Source organism: Physella acuta, unplaced genomic scaffold (genome assembly GCF_028476545.2).
Source record: "Physella acuta isolate Inbredline_101_S28 unplaced genomic scaffold, ASM2847654v3 ptg000214l, whole genome shotgun sequence".
Lineage (NCBI taxonomy): Eukaryota > Metazoa > Mollusca > Gastropoda > Physidae > Physella > Physella acuta.
In genome coordinates this window covers 50,622-71,015 of record NW_026731733.1, presented here as the reverse complement: position 1 = coordinate 71,015, position 20,394 = coordinate 50,622, and the positions used below count along the sequence as shown (strand labels likewise).

At 39.9% G+C, this 20,394-nt stretch overlaps 1 protein-coding gene across 1 annotated transcript; it reads right to left on the bottom strand.

Annotated features, from left to right (window-relative positions):
• Positions 1-5,517: 5,517 nt before the first annotated feature.
• On the bottom strand, positions 5,518-18,644 carry LOC131937612 (Na(+)/citrate cotransporter-like). The gene is made up of 14 exons (XM_059295165.1): positions 18,546-18,644; positions 17,544-17,693; positions 16,198-16,313; positions 15,237-15,388; positions 12,846-12,954; positions 12,290-12,520; positions 11,816-11,944; positions 10,820-10,921; positions 10,053-10,157; positions 9,083-9,234; positions 8,317-8,429; positions 7,439-7,600; positions 6,159-6,296; positions 5,518-5,734 (listed from the first exon to the last, which is right to left on the bottom strand). The coding sequence occupies exons 1-14, from the start codon at positions 18,642-18,644 to the stop codon at positions 5,576-5,578; spliced, it is 1,917 nt and encodes a 638-aa protein (XP_059151148.1). The 3' UTR covers positions 5,518-5,575.
• Between the last annotated feature and the right edge of the window lie 1,750 nt (positions 18,645-20,394).

Below are 20,394 nucleotides of genomic sequence, written 5' to 3'. Positions count from 1 at the left end.
GGCCACCTGCAACATGCAACAAATTGTTGGTTAATGAGCATTTGGCCACCTGCAACATGCAACAAATTGTTGGTTAATGAGCATTTGGCTACCTGCAACATGCAACAAATTTTTGGTTAATGAGCATTTGGCTACCTGCAACATGCAACAAATTGTTGGTTAATGAGCATTTGGCAACCTGCAACATGCAACAAATTTTTGGTTAATGAGCATTTGGCTACCTGCAACATGCAACAAATTGTTGGTTAATGAGCATTTGGCCACATGCAACAAATTGTTGGTTGATGAGCATTTGGCCACCTGCAACATGCAACAAATTGTTCGTTAATGAACATTTGGCCACCTGCAACATGCAACAAATGGTTGGTTAATGAGCATTTGGCCACCTGCAACATGCAACAAATTGTTGGTTAATGAGCATTTGGCCACCTGCAACATGCAACAAATGGTTGGTTAATGAGCATTTGGCCACCTGCAACATGCAACAAATTGTTGGTTAATGAGCATTTGGCCACCTGCAACATGCAACAAATTGTTGGTTAATGAGCATTTGGCCACCTGCAACATGCAACAAATTGTTGGTTAATGAGCATTTGGCCACCTGCAACATGCAACAAATTGTTGGTTAATGAGCATTTGGCCACATGCAACAAATTGTTGGTTGATGAGCATTTGGCCACCTGCAACATGCAACAAATTGTTGGTTAATGAGCATTTGGCCACCTGCAACATGCAACAAATTGTTGGTTAATGAGCATTTGGCCACCTGCAACATGCAACAAATTGTTGGTTAATGAGCATTTGGCCACATGCAACAAATTGTTGGTTGATGAGCATTTGGCCACCTGCAACATGCAACAAATTGTTGGTTAATGAACATTTGGCTACCTGCAACATGCAACAAATTGTTGGTTAATGAGCATTTGGCCACATGCAACAAATTGTTGGTTGATGAGCATTTGGCCACCTGCAACATGCAACAAATTGTTGGTTGATGAGCATTTGGACACATGCAACAAATTGTTAGTTAATGAGCATTGGACTATCTGCTACATACAACAAATTGTTGGTTAACGAACATTTGGCCACCTGCAACATGCAACAAATTGTTGGTTAATGAGCATTTGGCCACCTGCAACATGCAACAAATTGTTGGTTAACGAACATTTGGCTACCTTCAACATGCAACAAATTGTTTGTTAATGAGCATTTGGCCACCTGCAACATGCAACAAATTGTTGGTTAATGAGCATTTGGCCACCTGCAACATGCAACAAATTGTTGGTTAATGAGCATTTGGCCACATGCAACAAATTGTTGGTTGATGAGCATTTGGCCACCTGCAACATGCAACAAATTGTTGGTTAATGAGCATTTGGCCACCTGCAACATGCAACAAATTGTTGGTTAATGAGCATTTGGCCACCTGCAACATGCAACAAATTGTTGGTTAATGAGCATTTGGCCACATGCAACAAATTGTTGGTTGATGAGCATTTGGCCACCTGCAACATGCAACAAATTGTTGGTTAATGAACATTTGGCTACCTGCAACATGCAACAAATTGTTGGTTAATGAGCATTTGGCCACATGCAACAAATTGTTGGTTGATGAGCATTTGGCCACCTGCAACATGCAACAAATTGTTGGTTGATGAGCATTTGGACACATGCAACAAATTGTTAGTTAATGAGCATTGGACTATCTGCTACATACAACAAATTGTTGGTTAACGAACATTTGGCCACCTGCAACATGCAACAAATTGTTGGTTAATGAGCATTGGCCACCTGCAACATGCAACAAATTGTTGGTTAACGAACATTTGGCTACCTTCAACATGCAACAAATTGTTTGTTAATGAGCATTGGCCACCTGCAACATGCAACAAATTGTTGGTTAACGAACATTTGGCTACCTTCAACATGCAACAAATTGTTTGTTAATGAGCATTTGGCTACCTTCAACATGCAACAAATTGTTCGTTAATGAGCATTTGGCTACCTGCAACATGCACCCAATTGTTAGTTAACAAACATTTCAAAAAATGCACCAAATAGTTGGTTATTGAACATTTAGAAACATGCTCAAATCTTTAGTCAATGAACATTTCAAAACATGCTCAAATCTTTAGGCAACCAATATTTCAAAACATGCTCAAATCTTTAGGCAACCAATATTTCAAAACATGCTCAAATCTTTAGGCAACCAATATTTAAAAACATGCTCAAATCTTTAGGCAACCAATATTTCAAAACATGCTCAAATCTTTAGGCAACCAATATTTCAAAACATGCTCAAATCTTTAGGCAACCAATATTTCAAAACATGCTCAAATCTTTAGGCAACCAATATTTCAAAACATGCTCAAATCTTTAGGCAACCAATATTTAAAAACATGCTCAAATCTTTAGGCAACCAATATTTAAAAACATGCACCGAAATGTTCGACAATAAAACATTTCTTCAGAATATAAAACTATTTCTAGCATCCTAGTATCACAATTTAAAGCCAACTAACCAAAGAACCAGCTGGGTACAACTAAAGCGTGTGATATAATAACAACAGTGAATGCTTAGTAATATAAAATGATGACTGACAAGAAATTTAAACTGCAAAAAATTCGTGGGCCTAAACATAGGACATGTTGCCCCTTGATAATTTGGCTGAACATAAAACATATATGACATTTTGGGATTATTATATGGAAGATAAACAATGTACATGTCTTTGGTTACTAGCTTTAGTGTTTTTGGAAAGAAACAAAATATGTTAGATTTTACACACGAAAATGACGTACGTGTTTACTGCATGCTGTGACAAACCTTTTTTTCCTGCTTCACGTAGACATTTTTTATAAGATCGTGTTCACATCTACTATCATGTCAAACTTTTAACCCCGTTCGACTTTAATAATACTACAATAAGCAGTTGTATATATATATATATATATATATATATATATATATATATATATATATATATATATATATATATATATATATATATATTGCTAACGTTTTTGTAATGCTACAGCTAACTAGGGTTACAACTGAACTCACCTTTGAGGTGTATATGATTATCAACGGTGATGCAGCAATAGGCGTGATGGCTAAAATTAGAACCCTTCGCCAAAGAAGTAAGTGGTCGATCAAGTTCATGGCTTCAGTCCCTTTAGTGGCCCGTCTCAGTCCCTTTAGTGGCCCGTCTCAGTCCCTTTAGTGGCGCGTCTCAGTCCCTTTAGTGGCCCGTCTCAGTCCCTTTAGCGGCGCGTCTCAGTCCCTTCAGTGGCCCGTCTCAGTCCCTTTAGTGGCCCGTCTCAGTCCCTTTAGTGGCGCGTCTCAGTCCCTTAAGAGGCACGTCTCAGTCCTTTCAGTGGCTCTTCTCAGTCCTTTCAGTCATTCGTTGATCCGTTCTTTTTCTTCAGTAACCCATCATTTGTAATATTTAGCCAAAGTTTAATTGATAAAAGGATTTGAATATTTTTTGAGTTTCAAATATTTTATTTATAAAATGTCTAGTCTTGTATGAATAGAATATTCAAGTGAATTTAACTCGACTTTTCTAGCATGCAATAGTTGTTCGCATTCACTGAAAAAAAAAATTGAACTAAATTATAGGGGTAAAATAGATCTGTATGCCTTCCGCAGCTATCAACGTAGTTTCAATGACGTCATTTTAATTATTTCTTTAAGTGGGTTTATTTCTTGGTATCACTTGAAGAGTTCTCACACAATAGATGAGATAATGCTCAAAATATCAACTCTGTCTTTATCATTCAATAGATGAGGCAAGACAATGCTCAAATATCAACTCTGCTTTTAAACTTTAAACAAAGGCCGCCTAGTAGTATAGGCCTACTAAGATAATTTATTCTCGATAAAGATATAGATTTCTAGATCTAACCACTTTTTTCGTGACGGTTAGATCAGTAAATTATTTAAACGATACAATTTTCATACTATCTTGTAGAAGAATTAAACTATTAAACTCTAGAATAAAGACACAATTTTATACCTAGATTCTAGATGCTGATAGATCTAGGCAAATCTAGAATCTGGATTTCGTTAAATCTACAATATACATCTAGAAAATCTAGCTAATATCTAGATACTAGATGAATGCAGCATCTAGATCTAGATCTAGATAAATAAAGAAATTAGAATCAAGATCAATATTATAGATCTGTAAGGAGCCGATTAAACCGAAAACCTATATAATATTTACCTAAAACATCTTTATAATAATAATAACTGTTTTGCCTGTTACAATAAATACGTTGTTTCAAAATCTCTAGTGCAACAACTTAACGCAAGAGAAAAATGAAATGTGCGAATCTTTGCAGAGAGTGAATTGCCGCCATTTGTATGTAATATTTCTTCTAGCAGAAGACAGCACAAAGACGCAATTTTTGATTACGTCATTGGTAAAAAAATATTGCTACTTTTTCAAATAAGAGTTTTCATATTGTGTGATATTTAATGATGTGATTAGATAAAAATTATTATCACATATTTAGAAGAATAAACATAAAGGTCCTCTTTCTAGTTTGTAAATAAAGAGCCTTGGATTTGATAACTGCAGTAGTGTGTGTTGCGTTGGGGTCTATGTATTTATATTTGTATCTAGTGTCGAAAACATTTAAGACACACTTTAGAGGAATTTTGTACAGTAGCGTAGCGAGGGGGGGGGGCGGGGGGGACATATGTCCCCGGGCGCCGACCTTAGGGGGCGCCAAAATGGGTTGGAAAAATAAATTGAAAGGTTGAGGGGGGTGCAAATGGAAATCTCGAGGGGGGGGGGGTCGCAAATCGGAAGTTTGAGGGGGTGCAAATCGAAATCTCGAGGGGGGGGTGCAAATCGAAATCTTGAGGGGGGGGTGCAAATTGAAAAGTTTGTCCCCGGGCGCCGGGAAGGGTCGCTACGCCTCTGGTTTTGTATTGATGTCTTGTGCGTAGTGGTCAGCAAGTTCCAGAGACAGAAGACATGTCAGGTTGCAAGCTAAAAGTGAGGCACTAATTTATAAACACATTTTATTTTACGACAGCAAAATTTATAAACATTTTTTACAAATAATATTTTTTCAATTTATAAGTTGCAAGTAATAAGTGGGTGATCTACGTTCTTAAGTTTTGTTAGAGTTCAAAAAGTCTATTAATTAAATAACTGAGCTTTAATCTATGATCACACCATAGCAATAGAAATACATGTTTAATTTCATTATAATCATGAAATGGACAAAAACATAAACGCTATACTTTGCTCTAGTATAGACAGGAGGCCAACATTCCAACCTTTCACTCAATAAACAATTTTAATTATCTACCCTCCGTGGTACATCAATTTGTAATACGTGCAATACAAAAACATTCACTCTCTTTGTTATACATCATTTCAATATACATGCAATATAAAAATCATCCATCCTCTTTGTTACACATCATTTCAATATGCATGCAATATAAATATCATTCACTATCTATTTTACACTTCATTTTAATTAGCATGCAATACAAAAACCATACACCATCCCTGTTACACGTCTGTTGTATGTGAGTGCCCTAAGGAGCCATTCAGGCGGTGTCGTCATTGAGAATCTCTTGTCTCAGTAAACTCTCGTTGTAAAATGCGAGCGGGATCTCGTCAAAGTCGAAGATAGCGTTCCCGATGGTCCCTGTCACAGCTATCAGGATTGGCACCGCCACGATGTTTAGCACCAGGCCTGTTCTCACCTGGGGAATAAGTTTTAACTGCTGTCAGCAAAATCCAGGTAGTCGGGTGTCCCCCACAGAATATATATATATATATATATATATATATATATATATATCATATCCCAAATTCCCTGTGTCTGTCTTTTGGCGACTACCTGTTTTTAAATATAAACTGTGCCATCCCATTCTGAGTGAAAAGTTCTCGTTAATTCTAATTATTTATTAAATTTACTAGATCCCGCATCGTTTTCTCAGTAAAATTTGAGTATTTTTTTATTTAATATCACCGTTAAAATGGCGTCTGGAATACGGCAAATTATTATTGAAAAATGTCAAGTAATATTTTTTAGCAAAATACACATTTTGAAAGAGGCGCTTACACGTGTACCCCATACACTACAGTTCCATTTTATAGGAAGTGCTCACTCAATCTCTCACTTACCATGTCCGATATTTTGACTCTCCCGTACGAGAAGACAATGGCGTTAGGGGGCGTGGCCACAGGTAACATGAAAGCAAACGAGCAGGCGTGAGTACAGGGCAGCATGTAGTAGAGGGGGTGGACCCCAGTGTTCAGGGCCTGTAGAGACCACAGCATTAAAATAACTACAGTTGGCATTAAATAGCATTTAATTAATAATCACATTAATTGCATCAATTAAACTATTACAAGAAAAGAAACTTTGTTCATGAGGTTTTAGGAAAAACCATTTTTCTTTTTAGCATCTAAGTTTTAAAACTTTTTTTATTCGGAGACCATATGATACCAGTAGAGATGAATATCACAACTTATTTCAAAGGAATTAATTCTGTCTTAAACTCGCAAGTTAACACAAACTCTGCACCTACCAACTGGGCCATGCTCGTTTTAACCAGAGTTTCTTCCAGGCATCTCTTCGGAAATTTTTACCGCCCCCCCCCCCCCCCCGAACGAAATGAAATTTCTATAATTTATATAGAAAATATATACTTTTAACAGTGTCCGCCCCCCCCCCCGAAGAAAGTCTACCGCCCCCCCCCCCCCCCCGAAAATTTTAAGTGCCCCCCCCCCCCCCCCGGAGAAAAAAGTCTGGAAGAAACACTGGTTTTAACACCTACCAGCTGTGCCATGATCGTGTTAAAATTCTGCAACTACCAGCTAGGCCATGTTCGTGTTAAAATTCTGCACCTACCAGCTGGGCCATGAATTCTGCACCTACCAGCTGGGCCATGAATTCTGCACCTACCAACTGGGCCATGAATTCTGCACCTACCAGCTGGGCCATGCTCGTGTTAAAATTCTGCAACTACCAGCTGGGCCATGAATTCTGCACCTACCAGCTGGGCCATGAATTCTGCACCTACCAGCTGGGCCATGAATTCTGCACCTACCAGCTAGGCCATGAATTCTGCACCTACCAGCTGGGCCATGAATTCTGCACCTACCAGCTGGGCCATGAATTCTGCACCTACCAGCTAGGCCATGAATTCTGCACCTACCAGCTGGGCCATGAATTCTGCACCTACCAGCTGGGCCATGAATTCTGCACCTACCAGCTAGGCCATGAATTCTGCACCTACCAGCTGGGCCATGAATTCTGCACCTACCAGCTAGGCCATGAATTCTGCACCTACCAGCTGGGCCATGAATTCTGCACCTACCAGCTAGGCCATGAATTCTGCACCTACCAGCTGGGCCATGAATTCTGCACCTACCAGCTGGGCCATGAATTCTGCACCTACCAGCTGGGCCATGATGGGCAGCAGAAGTGTGGCCACCGCAGCGTTGGACGTGAACTCCGTCGACGCCGCTGTGACGTAGCAGATGAGGATGAGCATCCCCCACTCATTCCAGCCCTTGAGGCTCTCAAGGTGAAGGCCGATCCAGGTAGACAGGCCAGACTTCTGCTGAAGCAAACAATGCTCAGACAGTGCACAACATGGGAGGGGGGGGGGGGGGGGCAAGTTGGACTAAAAGGGGTTATGTAGACCCACCCCATCGCTAAACCCCCCCCCCACCCCGATTTTATAGACTACGCTATGTTTGCTGCAGTCGCTAATGCTGACGTGAATTAGGCTGGGTACAAAATATACTGCGTGATCGCCATTTGACGAATTTGAGCATGATGTGTTTAGTATAGAGCAACCCTACGATTCATAGTTGTAGCCTAACAAAACCTTTTCACTATAGGGCTTGTAAGTAGGTCACCAACTTCTTATCATACTATCATACTTATCATAATATGTTTATTAAATTGGTAAAAAAAAAATAAAAGTTACTTACACTATTTTTAAGTTATTTAAAATCGTAATGATAGGTTGAGAATTCACCTGACCCTGGCTAACAATATTTCAAATTTTAAGTAAGAAAAGCAAAGAGACTTACAAGCCCTGTAGACGTAGCTTCAAACAAAGCCATTTTACTAAAGGCGTATCCTTACACAATACAATTTCAATGTATGCCTAACATCACGCACAATTATTTCCATGAATGTTCGCTTCTGAATGGTTTATAATGTAACTAAACAGTACTCTTAAGTCGGAATCATAAAGAAGGCAGTCGATTTGAGTTGTAAAAAAAACTTATTTAGTTAATAATCAAGTTTGAAAAGTACTGTTACCTCACTGCCCTTTGACAGGGCATATCCTCCACCCAGCAACAAGAATATATGCCAGGGCACTTTTTGTTGTGCCACATCCCATGTTAACAAAGGGCGAATCACCCACGTACCAACTTAATGAAGACAGAAATAAGTTAATGAACACGGAAATAACTTAAAGAAGACAGATATAAGTTAACGAAGAGAGAAATAACTTATTGAAGACAGAAATAAGTTAATGAACACAGAAATAAGTTAATGAACACAGAAATAAGTTAACGAACACAGAAATAACTTACTGAAGACAAAAATAAGATAATGAAGACAAAAACAACTTAATGAAGTTATAAACAACTTAATGAAGACAGAAATAATTAGGACCATGTATCTATCATACAGCAGGGGAGTGATGTATAGCCTTCACGATATCTGGAGGAGGTGTTATATGGCCATAGTTATGTTTAGCTCTTTATAGACAACAACAGATTCAGTGAGCTATAAAGGGCATCAGAGAGGCGTGTTGCATGAACGTTGAAGTGAACCAATCTACTACACGCACGCTGCCTATGTACGGTTCTACTTGGTTGATTGAGGTCAACATAATATAGAATCTAGCATCGTTGTGTATAGGGCTTGTAAGTCAACGTTCTCGAAATCTACTAGCTGGCAAGTACGTGAACGAGAAGTTGTGACCTACTTACAAGCCCTATTACGAGCGTGAGATATCTGGCACGCTGTTAATACTAAACGACTGTCCACACCGCTAGTGGACAACAAGTGGACTTACTTTTGGTCGCCTTCCTGTGTCTAGAATGTCCCTTGCTGCGGTTCCACCTGCCCGGGTGGTTGGGGTCGTTGTAAGCCTTGAGCCACGGAGCCGTACACGGCAGGCAAAACAACAACACGGCTATAAAAATAGCTGGGGCGCTGTCCTTCACACTAGAATTTGGGGTTGTCAATTGTCATTTCTACGCCTAAATATACCTTATTGTTAACTAAAGTTTTTTTTTACGGCTGTAGTAGTTAAATAGTTGTTTTTTTTGTTTGTTTTTTTTTTTTAAATTTTGCTTACAAACACTGCTGTTCAAAGTTAATTTCTGGCCTATATTGATATATTTAGCCATTGCTTTTGGTTTATTATTCAGTTATCTATAATATTTGACACAAATATATCACAATATACTTGTATTAAAGCCATAAAAATGAGGCAATTTTTTTTCACCTCGGCCGATTTTTCGCACCTAAAACGGTAGATTACCCATAAACAATACTACAATGGGGCTGGTAAGTAGGTCAATAAACAGTTCTATGGCTCCTGCAGGTTTTATTGAGCCGTAGAACTGGTTGGTGACCTACTTACCAGCCCTATAATATAATAAAAGGTTCACGACACAAATAACGATACCCAATACTTAACACACTCCACGTCCTCCTTCAAAACCACACGCCAACAATATGCCACACACACTAGCACACGCTCTGTCACCTGTCAACTGACAAACTTACGTGAACACTTCTCACTCCATGTAAACACACTCAACCAAGGGCTACAGCTATATACAAAAAGAGGGTACCTGTCGTTCGAGCACACAACACACTACACGTAAGGGACGTAACAACGATGTCCCTACACGATTTCTTAAACTCAACTATCTCAGGCTATTACTTTTCTGAGGTATGAAATAGGTTTGTCTCACACAAGCCTCAGTCAATTTTTAACCACCCGCACACCTGACTTTAGCCAGTTGATAACTCACGGTGGATCGAAGTAATCTCCCCAACCGACCACGCCTCCTAGATCACGTGTCACCCATAAGAGCACCAGCATCAGAAACAGACCAATCACCATGACTTGGCCAAATCTGGAATAAAAAGCGTGTCTTTAATTTTCATTTTAAAATATTGTATTCTCCAACATTCTAACACATCTAATTTTCTCTATACATTTCTGTACAAAGTCATGATTTAACAATCAATATTTCCGATTTCTAAAAATACTCCATACATTTCTCTCTCTTCTTTTGCCAGTTTGTGCGCAAGACACATGGGGCAGATGAAGTAGAGTTCATCTGTTTCAGTGACCTCTGCATATGAAGTGATAGTGTGTTCAGCATTATGCCCAGCCGATTTGCTTTCCCTAACAAGAATTAGGTACTCATTAGAGCTGGGTTGACTCAGGGAAATTCTACTCAATTGAACCCGGATTCGAACTCAGGACTTTCGGGTTAGCAATCTATCTCTCAACCTCTAGGCTAGGCCGTCCTATTTCTATGAAACAGAGTTGCTTTACAAATTTATTTTTTTTTTAAAAAGTTTCTTTCTAATATGGCAGGTAAGTAGATCACCAACCAATTCTTCGGCTCAATAAAACCTGCATGAGCCATATAACTGGTTGGTGACCTACTTACTAGCCCTATTGTGTACAAAATACTTTTGCATGATACATTTTTAACTACCAACAGTTTCATGAGACTTCAATGAGAAAGTTCAGAAAATTAAAGTTTCCCATTGAGAGACAACTTACAAGAGAGAGCCCAGCTTTTGGTATTCGCTCTCTATGATGTCTTTGATCGTCTTCAGCTTATTGGTGTAGTACTGCTCGTGTGACAGGTCACTCGTGTTCTCCCTGAAACAATGTGCTATAAATAGAGACGGGACACACATTTAGTAAACTATGCTATTCACTTCCTTAGCCCTGGACAACGCCTTCGACGATTGAGTCCTGGATGCGTCTCAGCCATATCAGAACGTTTTACACCTCGAAGATGAGTCGCTGAGTGAGTGAAGATTTGGCAAGACTCACTGAGATTCGAGAAATTGTTATGAAATTCGGACAGTACATGACTTTGCGTTATAAACCGCTAATTTGAATCAAGACCAATAGAACAGGGAAGTTGTAGCAGCGTTAGGAAGCGAGCTGGTGACCTGTTTTGTACCCTTGTCTTTAGGGCCCTCCATAAAACAGCCCTATATCCGTACCAGGTGGTAAGAAGCATCAGGGAGAAAAAAAAGACTGATGTAAACCCACAGCTCTAGCGGCTTGCAACAATAGTGAGATTCCTCATTCTGCCCTGGTGTACCTTGATAAACAGCTTTGATCTATTGCAACAGTAGTGAGACTCTTCATCCTGCTGTGGTCTAACACTTTTGATCTAACAAATATTACATCAGCGGCCGAATGGATGTTCTTGAAACAACAGCTTGTGTAGAACGTGTAGGACTAACATACCTAGAGCTGATGTAGCGGAGGACTAACATACCTAGAGCTGATGTAGCGTAGGACTAACATACCTAGAGCTGATGTAGCGTAGGACTAACATACCTAGAGCTGATGTAGCGTAGGACTAACAAACCTAAAGCTGATGTAGCGGAGGACTAACATACTTATCGCTGAGGTAGTACATCTGGATTAACATACCTATCGCTGATGTAGTACATCTGGATTACCATACCTATCGCTGATGTAGTACATGTGGATTAACATACTTATCGCTTTTGTATTACATCTGGATTAACATACCTATCGCTGATGTAGTACATCTGAAGCCACGCCCAGCAGATCAACAGCACCATCAGCGACAGGGGTACGCCAAACCACAGCCAGGTGTTGAAGGTCAGGGGGTTTTCAAGGTCGTGGGCTGCGTAGAGTCTGAAACGGTTGAAATAGGTGCAATGGAATGTTGATGCGTGTAGATGAAATAAAACATTACATTTCTAAACCTACAAAACACACTTGGGGTACTTTCCATATAACCAGAGCAGTTGGAAAAAATATACCGCATATCCAACACTCAACACATCACACACACACACACGAACACACATTCCACACGTCCCATTTACACAACATATTCAACCTCTTACAACCCCCACAAAAACCTCACATCCCCCAAATACACTATACCTCCCCAAATCGTAACACAAATCGTAACACACCTCCCTAAAACTCCCTGATCCCTCACCAGCGCTACCCCCCACCCCCTCCCCTACTCACACATCTGTGTAGGCCTTCAGTGCCAGGTTGGTGCCAGTCCCCGTGATGCAGGCGATACCACCGCACGTGGCCGAGTAGCAGACACACAGCGACAACGCCTTCCCGAAGCGGACAAAATTTTCGTCCTCCTCCGGCGGTTCCGACAGTGTGTCTTTCTGTATGACGTCCTGTAGGACATTCCTAAGCTGTTGGACATTCCCTTCTTGAATGTCCTCGCTCTCCCCGCTGGACCTAGGGGACATTACATGTATTCAAAATCTCAGGACAGCTAATTGTGTTCTAAAACTTTGTAATCCTTATACGCTACAATCGTTAAAGATTTATAACAGGTAATTTTATTCTAAATAAGTAAATAATTGTTCCGTTAGGTAAAATTACCACTCCCACACTCACAGAACCGTAGATAATCTGTTTAACTGTCGAGGTGGGCAACATTTTTATTCCCCATGTTTTTCTGTCAGCTTATTTTGTCACTTGCGAAGTTCCGGGACAGCCCCGAAAATGTCGGTAAAACGTGGGTCTCAGCGGTGTATGAGTAAAACAAATCGTGACTTACTGCCCTGTAGATGTCGTCTGTGTCGCTGTGGTGAATGACGTCGACGCGGTCACGTCACCAACCGTTATGACGTCACCCGATAACGCGCCCTTTAGAGTCTTTAGAACATCTGGCAACAAAAAAAAACATTCTGTCATCGTTTGATGTCGTACACATCACATTCTGTCATCATTTGATGTTGTACTGTACACAATCTTTCATCGTATGATGTTGTACAGTACACTGTCTGTGGTGTACACATAATCTTAAACCAGGTAATTTTGACCAGGCGGTTCTGATATCTGGACTGACCTCAGCTATGTTAAACCACACAGTTCTGATATGTGTACTGAACTGAGCTATGTTAAACCACACAGTTCTAATACCTGTACTGACCTCGGCTATGTTAAACCACACAGTTCTGCTACCTGTACTGACCTCAGCTATGTTAAACCACACAGTTCTGATATGTGTACTGAACTCAGCTATGTTAAACCACACAGTTCTGATATGTGTACTGACCTCAGCTATGTTAAACCACACAGTTCTGATATGTGTACTGAACTCAGCTATGTTAAACCACACAGTTCTGCTACCTGTACTGACCTCAGCTATGTTAAACCACACAGCTCTACTACCTGTACTAACCTCAGCTATGTTAAACCACACAGTTCTACTACCTGTACTGGCCTCAGCTATGTTAAACCACACAGTTCTACTACCTGTACTGACCTCAGCTATGTTAAACCACACAGCTATACTACCTGTACTGACCTCAGCTATGTTAAACCACACAGTTCTGATATGTGTACTGAACTCAGCTATGTTAAACCACACAGTTCTGCTACCTATACTAACCTCAGCTATGTTAAACCACACAGTTCTGCTACCTGTACTGACCTCAGCTATGTTAAACCACACAGCTCTACTACCTGTACTAACCTCAGCTATGTTAAACCACACAGCTCTACTACCTGTACTGACCTCAGCTATGTTAAACCACACAGTTCTACTACCTGTACTGACCTCGGCTATGTTAAACCACACAGTTCTGCTACCTGTACTGACCTCAGCTATGTTAAACCACACAGCTCTACTACCTGTACTAACCTCAGCTATGTTAAACCACACAGTTCTACTACCTGTACTGACCTCGGCTATGTTAAACCACACAGTTCTACTACCTGTACTGACCTCAGCTATGTTAAACCACACAGTTCTACTACCTGTACTGACCTCAGCTATGTTAAACCACACAGCTCTACTACCTGTACTAACCTCAGCTATGTTAAACCACACAGTTCTACTACCTGTACTGACCTCAGCTATGTTAAACCACACAGTTCTACTACCTGTACTGACCTCAGCTATGTTAAACCACACAGTTCTACTACCTGTACTGACCTCGGCTATGTTAAACCACACAGTTCTGCTACCTGTACTGACCTCAGCTATGTTAAACCACACAGCTCTACTACCTGTACTAACTTCAGCTATGTTAAACCACACAGTTCTACTACCTGTACTAACCTCAGCTATGTTAAACCACACAGTTCTACTACCTGTACTGACCTCAGCTATGTTAAACCACACAGTTCTACTACCTGTACTGACCTCGGCTATGTTAAACCACACAGTTCTACTACCTGTACTGACCTCAGCTATGTTAAACCACACAGTTCTGATTTGTGTACTGAACTCAGCTATGTTAAACCACACAGTTCTGCTACCTGTACTGACCTCAGCTATGTTAAACCACACAGCTCTACTACCTGTACTAACCTCAGCTATGTTAAACCACACAGTTCTACTACCTGTACTGACCTCAGCTATGTTAAACCACACAGTTCTACTACCTGTACTGACCTCAGCTATGTTAAACCACACAGCTATGCTACCTGTACTGACCTCAGCTATGTTAAACCACACAGTTCTACTACCTGTACTGACCTCAGCTATGTTAAACCACACAGTTCTACTACCTGTACTGACCTCAGCTATGTTAAACCACACAGCTCTACTACCTGTACTGACCTCAGCTATGTTAAACCACACAGTTCTACTACCTGTACTGACCTCGGCTATGTTAAACCACACAGTTCTACTACCTGTACTGACCTCAGCTATGTTAAACCACACAGTTCTACTACCTGTACTGACCTCAGCTATGTTAAACCACACAGTTCTACTACCTGTACTGACCTCGGCTATGTTAAACCACACAGTTCTACTACCTGTACTAACCTCAGCTATGTTAAACCACACAGTTATACTACCTGTACTGACCTCGGCTATGTTAAACCACACAGTTCTACTACCTGTACTAACCTCAGCTATGTTAAACCACACAGTTCTACTACCTGTACTGACCTCAGCTATGTTAAACCCCACAGTTCTACTACCTGTACTGACCTCGAGTGGGCGAGAACAATGACCTCTCGATGTCCGAGTCCTTGAACTGGATGAGTATGGCCTCCACGATGGGCACCATCATGGCCGTGGCCGCGGTGTTGGAGATCCACATGGACGTGAACCACGTGGTCAGCATGATGCCCAGCAGTAACCTGTACAAAAGCTGGACAACTACACATTCAAAAAATGTATTTCATAACTTAGTTTAACTAACAAGGGGGAACTGTTTTAATTAAATTAATTAAATTAGGGCCACTCGGATAGGGCACATATTTTGTAATGTTCTTTTCCAAATAGGCCTATATATTTCTGGTTAATGTCAAAAACATTTCTGTCAGCAGATGCTAGAAATGCATGTTTCAAACGGCGATGAAAATAATATTTACAATTATGTGTTTGAAAGTCAGGCGTGGTTTAAAACTCACGATTTTAATACATGAATATTTGACATGCTGAATAATGTCATAGGTAGTGCATTTATAGATTGATTTATGTTAATTAATAACTTTTAATTACCCCATACAAATATTATGTCCATCTTTGTCCTGCCTATCTCTTGTTTTAAAATCTAAACCAAGCCCACATGTGTTTTGATAATACAAAAATTGAAATTCAGTTATGACGATCTATTTTAGTTGTTTATCCCCGCATGAAGAAAGTTTACAAATCGACGACAAATTACTAGGCAGTCTTTGTGCATAAAGTCTAACAATCAAAGAAATATTAAAATACAATCTTCTGATTTAATTAAGAAATTTTTAACATTTCATACAAACGACACCACAATCTTTTGACCACTCAATGCTGAAAGTTTACAAATGTACACCAAAAGACAAGACAATCCTCTGACCATCCCATGCAGAAAGTTTTAAATTTTTTGGAGAAAAGACACCACAATCTTTCGACCATCTAATGCGGAAAGTCTACAAATGTACACCAAAAGACAAGACAATCTTCTGACCATCGGGGCTCGGGTCCCACATATCTCAGAATACTGAGAGCCGTCCTCTTGTGGAGCTGCCAGTACTCGATGGCAGCAGACATCAAGAGCCCGCCCAGAAACAACATGTTGGCGTCCTGAAAGAAACAACACAAGCAGCAGATTGCCAGACGACGTACAACTGTCAGGTCAGCATTGCGAGATTAGTTCACACAATGTCTGCAAACTAAACCTACAACTCTTTACCTAAACCTAGAACCAGTGGCGAAGCTAGGCCGGGTGTCACTGGGTGCGGCACTTCGTGGTGTCACCCCCCCCCCAAAATAAATATATATATATATATATATATATATATATATATATATATATATATATATATATATATATATATATGTGTGTGTGTGTGTGTGTGTGTGTGTGTGTGTGTGTGTTTCGGCCTACATAGGCTTATAATTTAAATATATGCCGCATACACGTACATGTATGTACATAAGCTTTAACCACTGCAGTGGCGATGTTAATCTATAGTATGTAGCATTGTTTTCTCTATAGTTAGCACGTCTACGTCATGGTGTCACCCCCTCCCTCTTGTAATAATTGTCGATTTGTACTTAAAAGACTAATTAACTTTCATTAATCATCAATGTTTCTTCTGTAAATTTTGCAATTTTTTGCCATGGTGTCACCCCCCCCCCTAAATGGTGTCACCCGGTGCCGTCCGCATATCCCCCCCCCCGCCCCACCCTCGCTACGTCTCTGCCTAGAACGTCTTAAATTAAACCTACAACGTCTTTAATCAACTGAACCCAATTCATTTGGAATTAATGTTTTTTTCTGGATATTAAACAGATTAGTAAAGTATCAATATTCAAACAAACCCTCCCGGAATTAGAAAAACAGGGAATAAATTAACTGTGGCAGCTTATATCTGATGGCCACTTGTATTTATCAAAATTTTAAAACAGTCTTCTGGGTGCTCAGCCTTGTCACTATGCCGGGATGTCATCCAGTGCGGGGAATGATGGTGTCATAACCCCCCCCCCCCGTCCTTCCAATCATTTAGCATTTTCTAATTCGTGCCACCCCTTTCCCCTACTATAATAATTAATTTAACTGGATAATTGTATTGATAGTATGTTTTACGTTTGTTCGTTTTGGTTTCATCCCCTTAGTGGGCGTCACCCGGTGTTCACCTTGGGACACCACTGGGTGTAATCTAAAATTAGATTACACGATCTAATATCTAAAGGTCAGAAAACTTTGAGTAGGATTACTTAGGGCTGTTGATTAGCCATACCGCGTAACTATACTATCATCATAATACACCACAAAATCACACATACATACGTACATATACAGGTACGTACGTTGACATACTGAGCAGAAATCTCGGCAGACGATACGATCTCAAAGAATGGGAAGAAGACGACGGGCAGGAGGGATGTGACCCCCACGGGTAGTGTCTCGGTCACCCAGTAGACGGCCATCAGGATCAGCAGGTAGGAGCATTTGGTTTCCTGCGGCAGGTGTTAACAGGTTGTTAGCATTCAGTGTTAGTATTCTATGCTAACATTTATTGTTGACATTGATTGTTAATATTCGGTGTTAGCATTTTATGTTAATATTTATTGTTAGATGGCCAACAAAATGACAATGTAGGAGAATTAGGTTTCCTGGGGCAGGTGTTAGCAAGTTGTTAACATTTGGTGTTAACTCTTTATGGTAACATTTATTGTTAACTTTTGGTGTTAGCACTTTTTGTTAACATTTATTGTTAACATTCGGTGTTAGCATTCTATTTTATGTTAACATTTAGACAAGATCACAAGGTGGGTGAATTTGGTTTCCTGGGGCAGGTGTTAACATTGGTTGTTAACATTCGGTGTTAGCATTTTAGCACTTTTTGTTAGCATTTCTTGTTAACATTCGGTGTTAGCATTTTATGTTAACATTTATTGTTAACCTTCGTTGTTAGCATTCTATTTTTATGTTAACATTTGAACAAAATGACAATGTAGGAGAATTTGGTTTTCTGGTTAGGTGTTGACATTGATTGTTAACGTTCGGTTTTAGCATTGTATGTTAACATTGATTTTTAACATTCAGTGTTAGTATTCTTGAATTAATATCTGTTGTTCACGGTCAACAAGATCATAGGGTAGGACGCTGGTTACTTGACAAATTATTTCAGGACAAGATAATTCAGGGAACATGATTCAGGAAAAAAAAGTAAGTAGGCACATTTCAGTCGATTGAACATTTTAAATTATTTTCATAATCATGAGACATACTAAAATTAATTAATTAAAATAAAAAAAAATCATCATCAGACACCCAATTAACCTAATGCATATGATTACACCACTTACGCTGCTGTCGAAAACTGTAATCAGGGGCAGTAGAGCAATGGGTGTGGCAATTAGTATAATGACTCGCCTCCACAGTAGCAAACGGGAGAGGATAGCCATGGAGTCACTGGTCCCACTGACGCGGGCTCGAAATTAATGGCGTCAGTCCACTTAGACTCCCGAAAGGGCTTGAAATATGTTACGATTCAAATATTATAAACAATAAGGCTATGTATTCTTGTATTGTTCGTACAACTACAATGTAGCCTTTTTCTACAGGAAACTGATTTGAAATAATGTCTGCCTAAGCCAGTGGCGTAACCAGGTCGGGGGTCACCCGTGCGGCACTTAATGGTGTCACCCCCCCCCCCCCCCAGAGGCGTAGCGACCCTTCCCGGGGACAAACTTTCAAATTTTCGATTTGCACCCCCCCCCCCCATTCAAGTTTTTGATTTGCACCCCCCTCAAACTTTCAATTTGCACCCCCCCCCCCCTTCAAGTTTTTCTCTATATATTTTGCTATTTTTTGCCTTGGTGTCACCCACTAAATGGTGTCACCCGGTGCGATCCGCACCCCCGCCCCCCCCCCCCCCTCGCTACGCCTCTGGCCTAAGCTATCACTTAGTCATTAGCAAACAATACGAGATTTCAATCGTATGTCATCCTAGACAAGAATGTTAAACATATCCGCACAATTTTATATGTTATATCTAATATTGACAAAAACAAACTAATTCAACCCAGAACATAAGCTGAGACGATGAATTCTAAATCAAATATTTGCCCTAACCCTAGTCCTAAAATAAGGCATTGCCGTGCTTAAATAAAAAATTAAAAACAAACCAAACCTTAACTTAAGCCTTAAGCTAAACCTAACATTAACAAGCTAGAACAACAGATTTCTTATTCGTCAATAACCAGCAATACACTAATAACCTGTTACATAAATAATTACCTCCACTAATTAATTTACTTATCCTTCGCCAATTAATTACTGAGTCAAGTATTCTATCAACTTGATTTAACCAAGACCAAATAAAACATTCGAAAAAAAATTTAAGAATTGTAATCTTGTATTTATCTTTGCCGCCATTTTACTTGAGTCTGTGTTTTAATATTGGAATACACTGCAATAATGGTAAACTTTGATTACGTCATTTGTGTTAACATTTTTTTCCGTGCATCTTATTCAAGCATCTCTACATCAGGGCCATTCCTGAATTGTAGGCTACCTTTTAAGTACTGGTGTAAACTAGGTCCAGTCTGTAGGTTAAGACCTTGTGTATTATGTAAGGATTATATCGCGCTTCTCCGAATCCAATGAAAGTAAAGCTCCTCTTAAGACCTAGCTATCCATTGGGCAAATAAGTTCATAGGTTGCTTGACTTCGGCATATAATTATATAGGGAAATTGCGATCATCACTATGCCCAACCGCCTTTACTTTTCCAACATAAGTCAGGTACCCATCAGAGCTGGGTTGACTCAAAGACGCCCAACTATCACAAATCCGAACATGGATCCGATCTCTATACTTTCGAGCAAGCAGCCAAACGCTCTACCATTTACCTACGCCGTCCATGCATACAGTAGAATTATTTCTCTGTCCACTTAATCCTGGTTGCTTTGACGGAGTACGATAATTTAGGCAATAATTCCAATACAATCTACTCACTGTTTGAGATTTTCAAAAGTGGGTCAATCAAAACACGTGTGCTGGTTGACATTGACTCACGTTTTATTATTTTAAAGAGATGTCATTTTAAATAAACAATGTCTTACAGGAAGCGATGACAACTTAACTTCAAACTAAACGACCCGCGCGCGTGTCCGTTAAGAAACAACAGTGTATTTGTCATGAAAAGAACAAC

Excerpts from the sequence above, each read along its gene's own strand:
- LOC131937612 (XM_059295165.1), bottom strand. The coding sequence starts at position 18,644 with ATGGCTATCCTCTCCCGTTTGCTACTGTGGAGGCGAGTCATTATACTA. Across the intron at positions 17,694-18,545 it reads TTACAGTTTTCGACAGCAGC|GAAACCAAATGCTCCTACCT; the intron begins GTAAGTGGTGTA and ends CACCTGCCGCAG. Across the intron at positions 11,945-12,289 it reads CTGAAGGCCTACACAGATGT|ACTCTACGCAGCCCACGACC; the intron begins GTGAGTAGGGGA and ends CAACCGTTTCAG.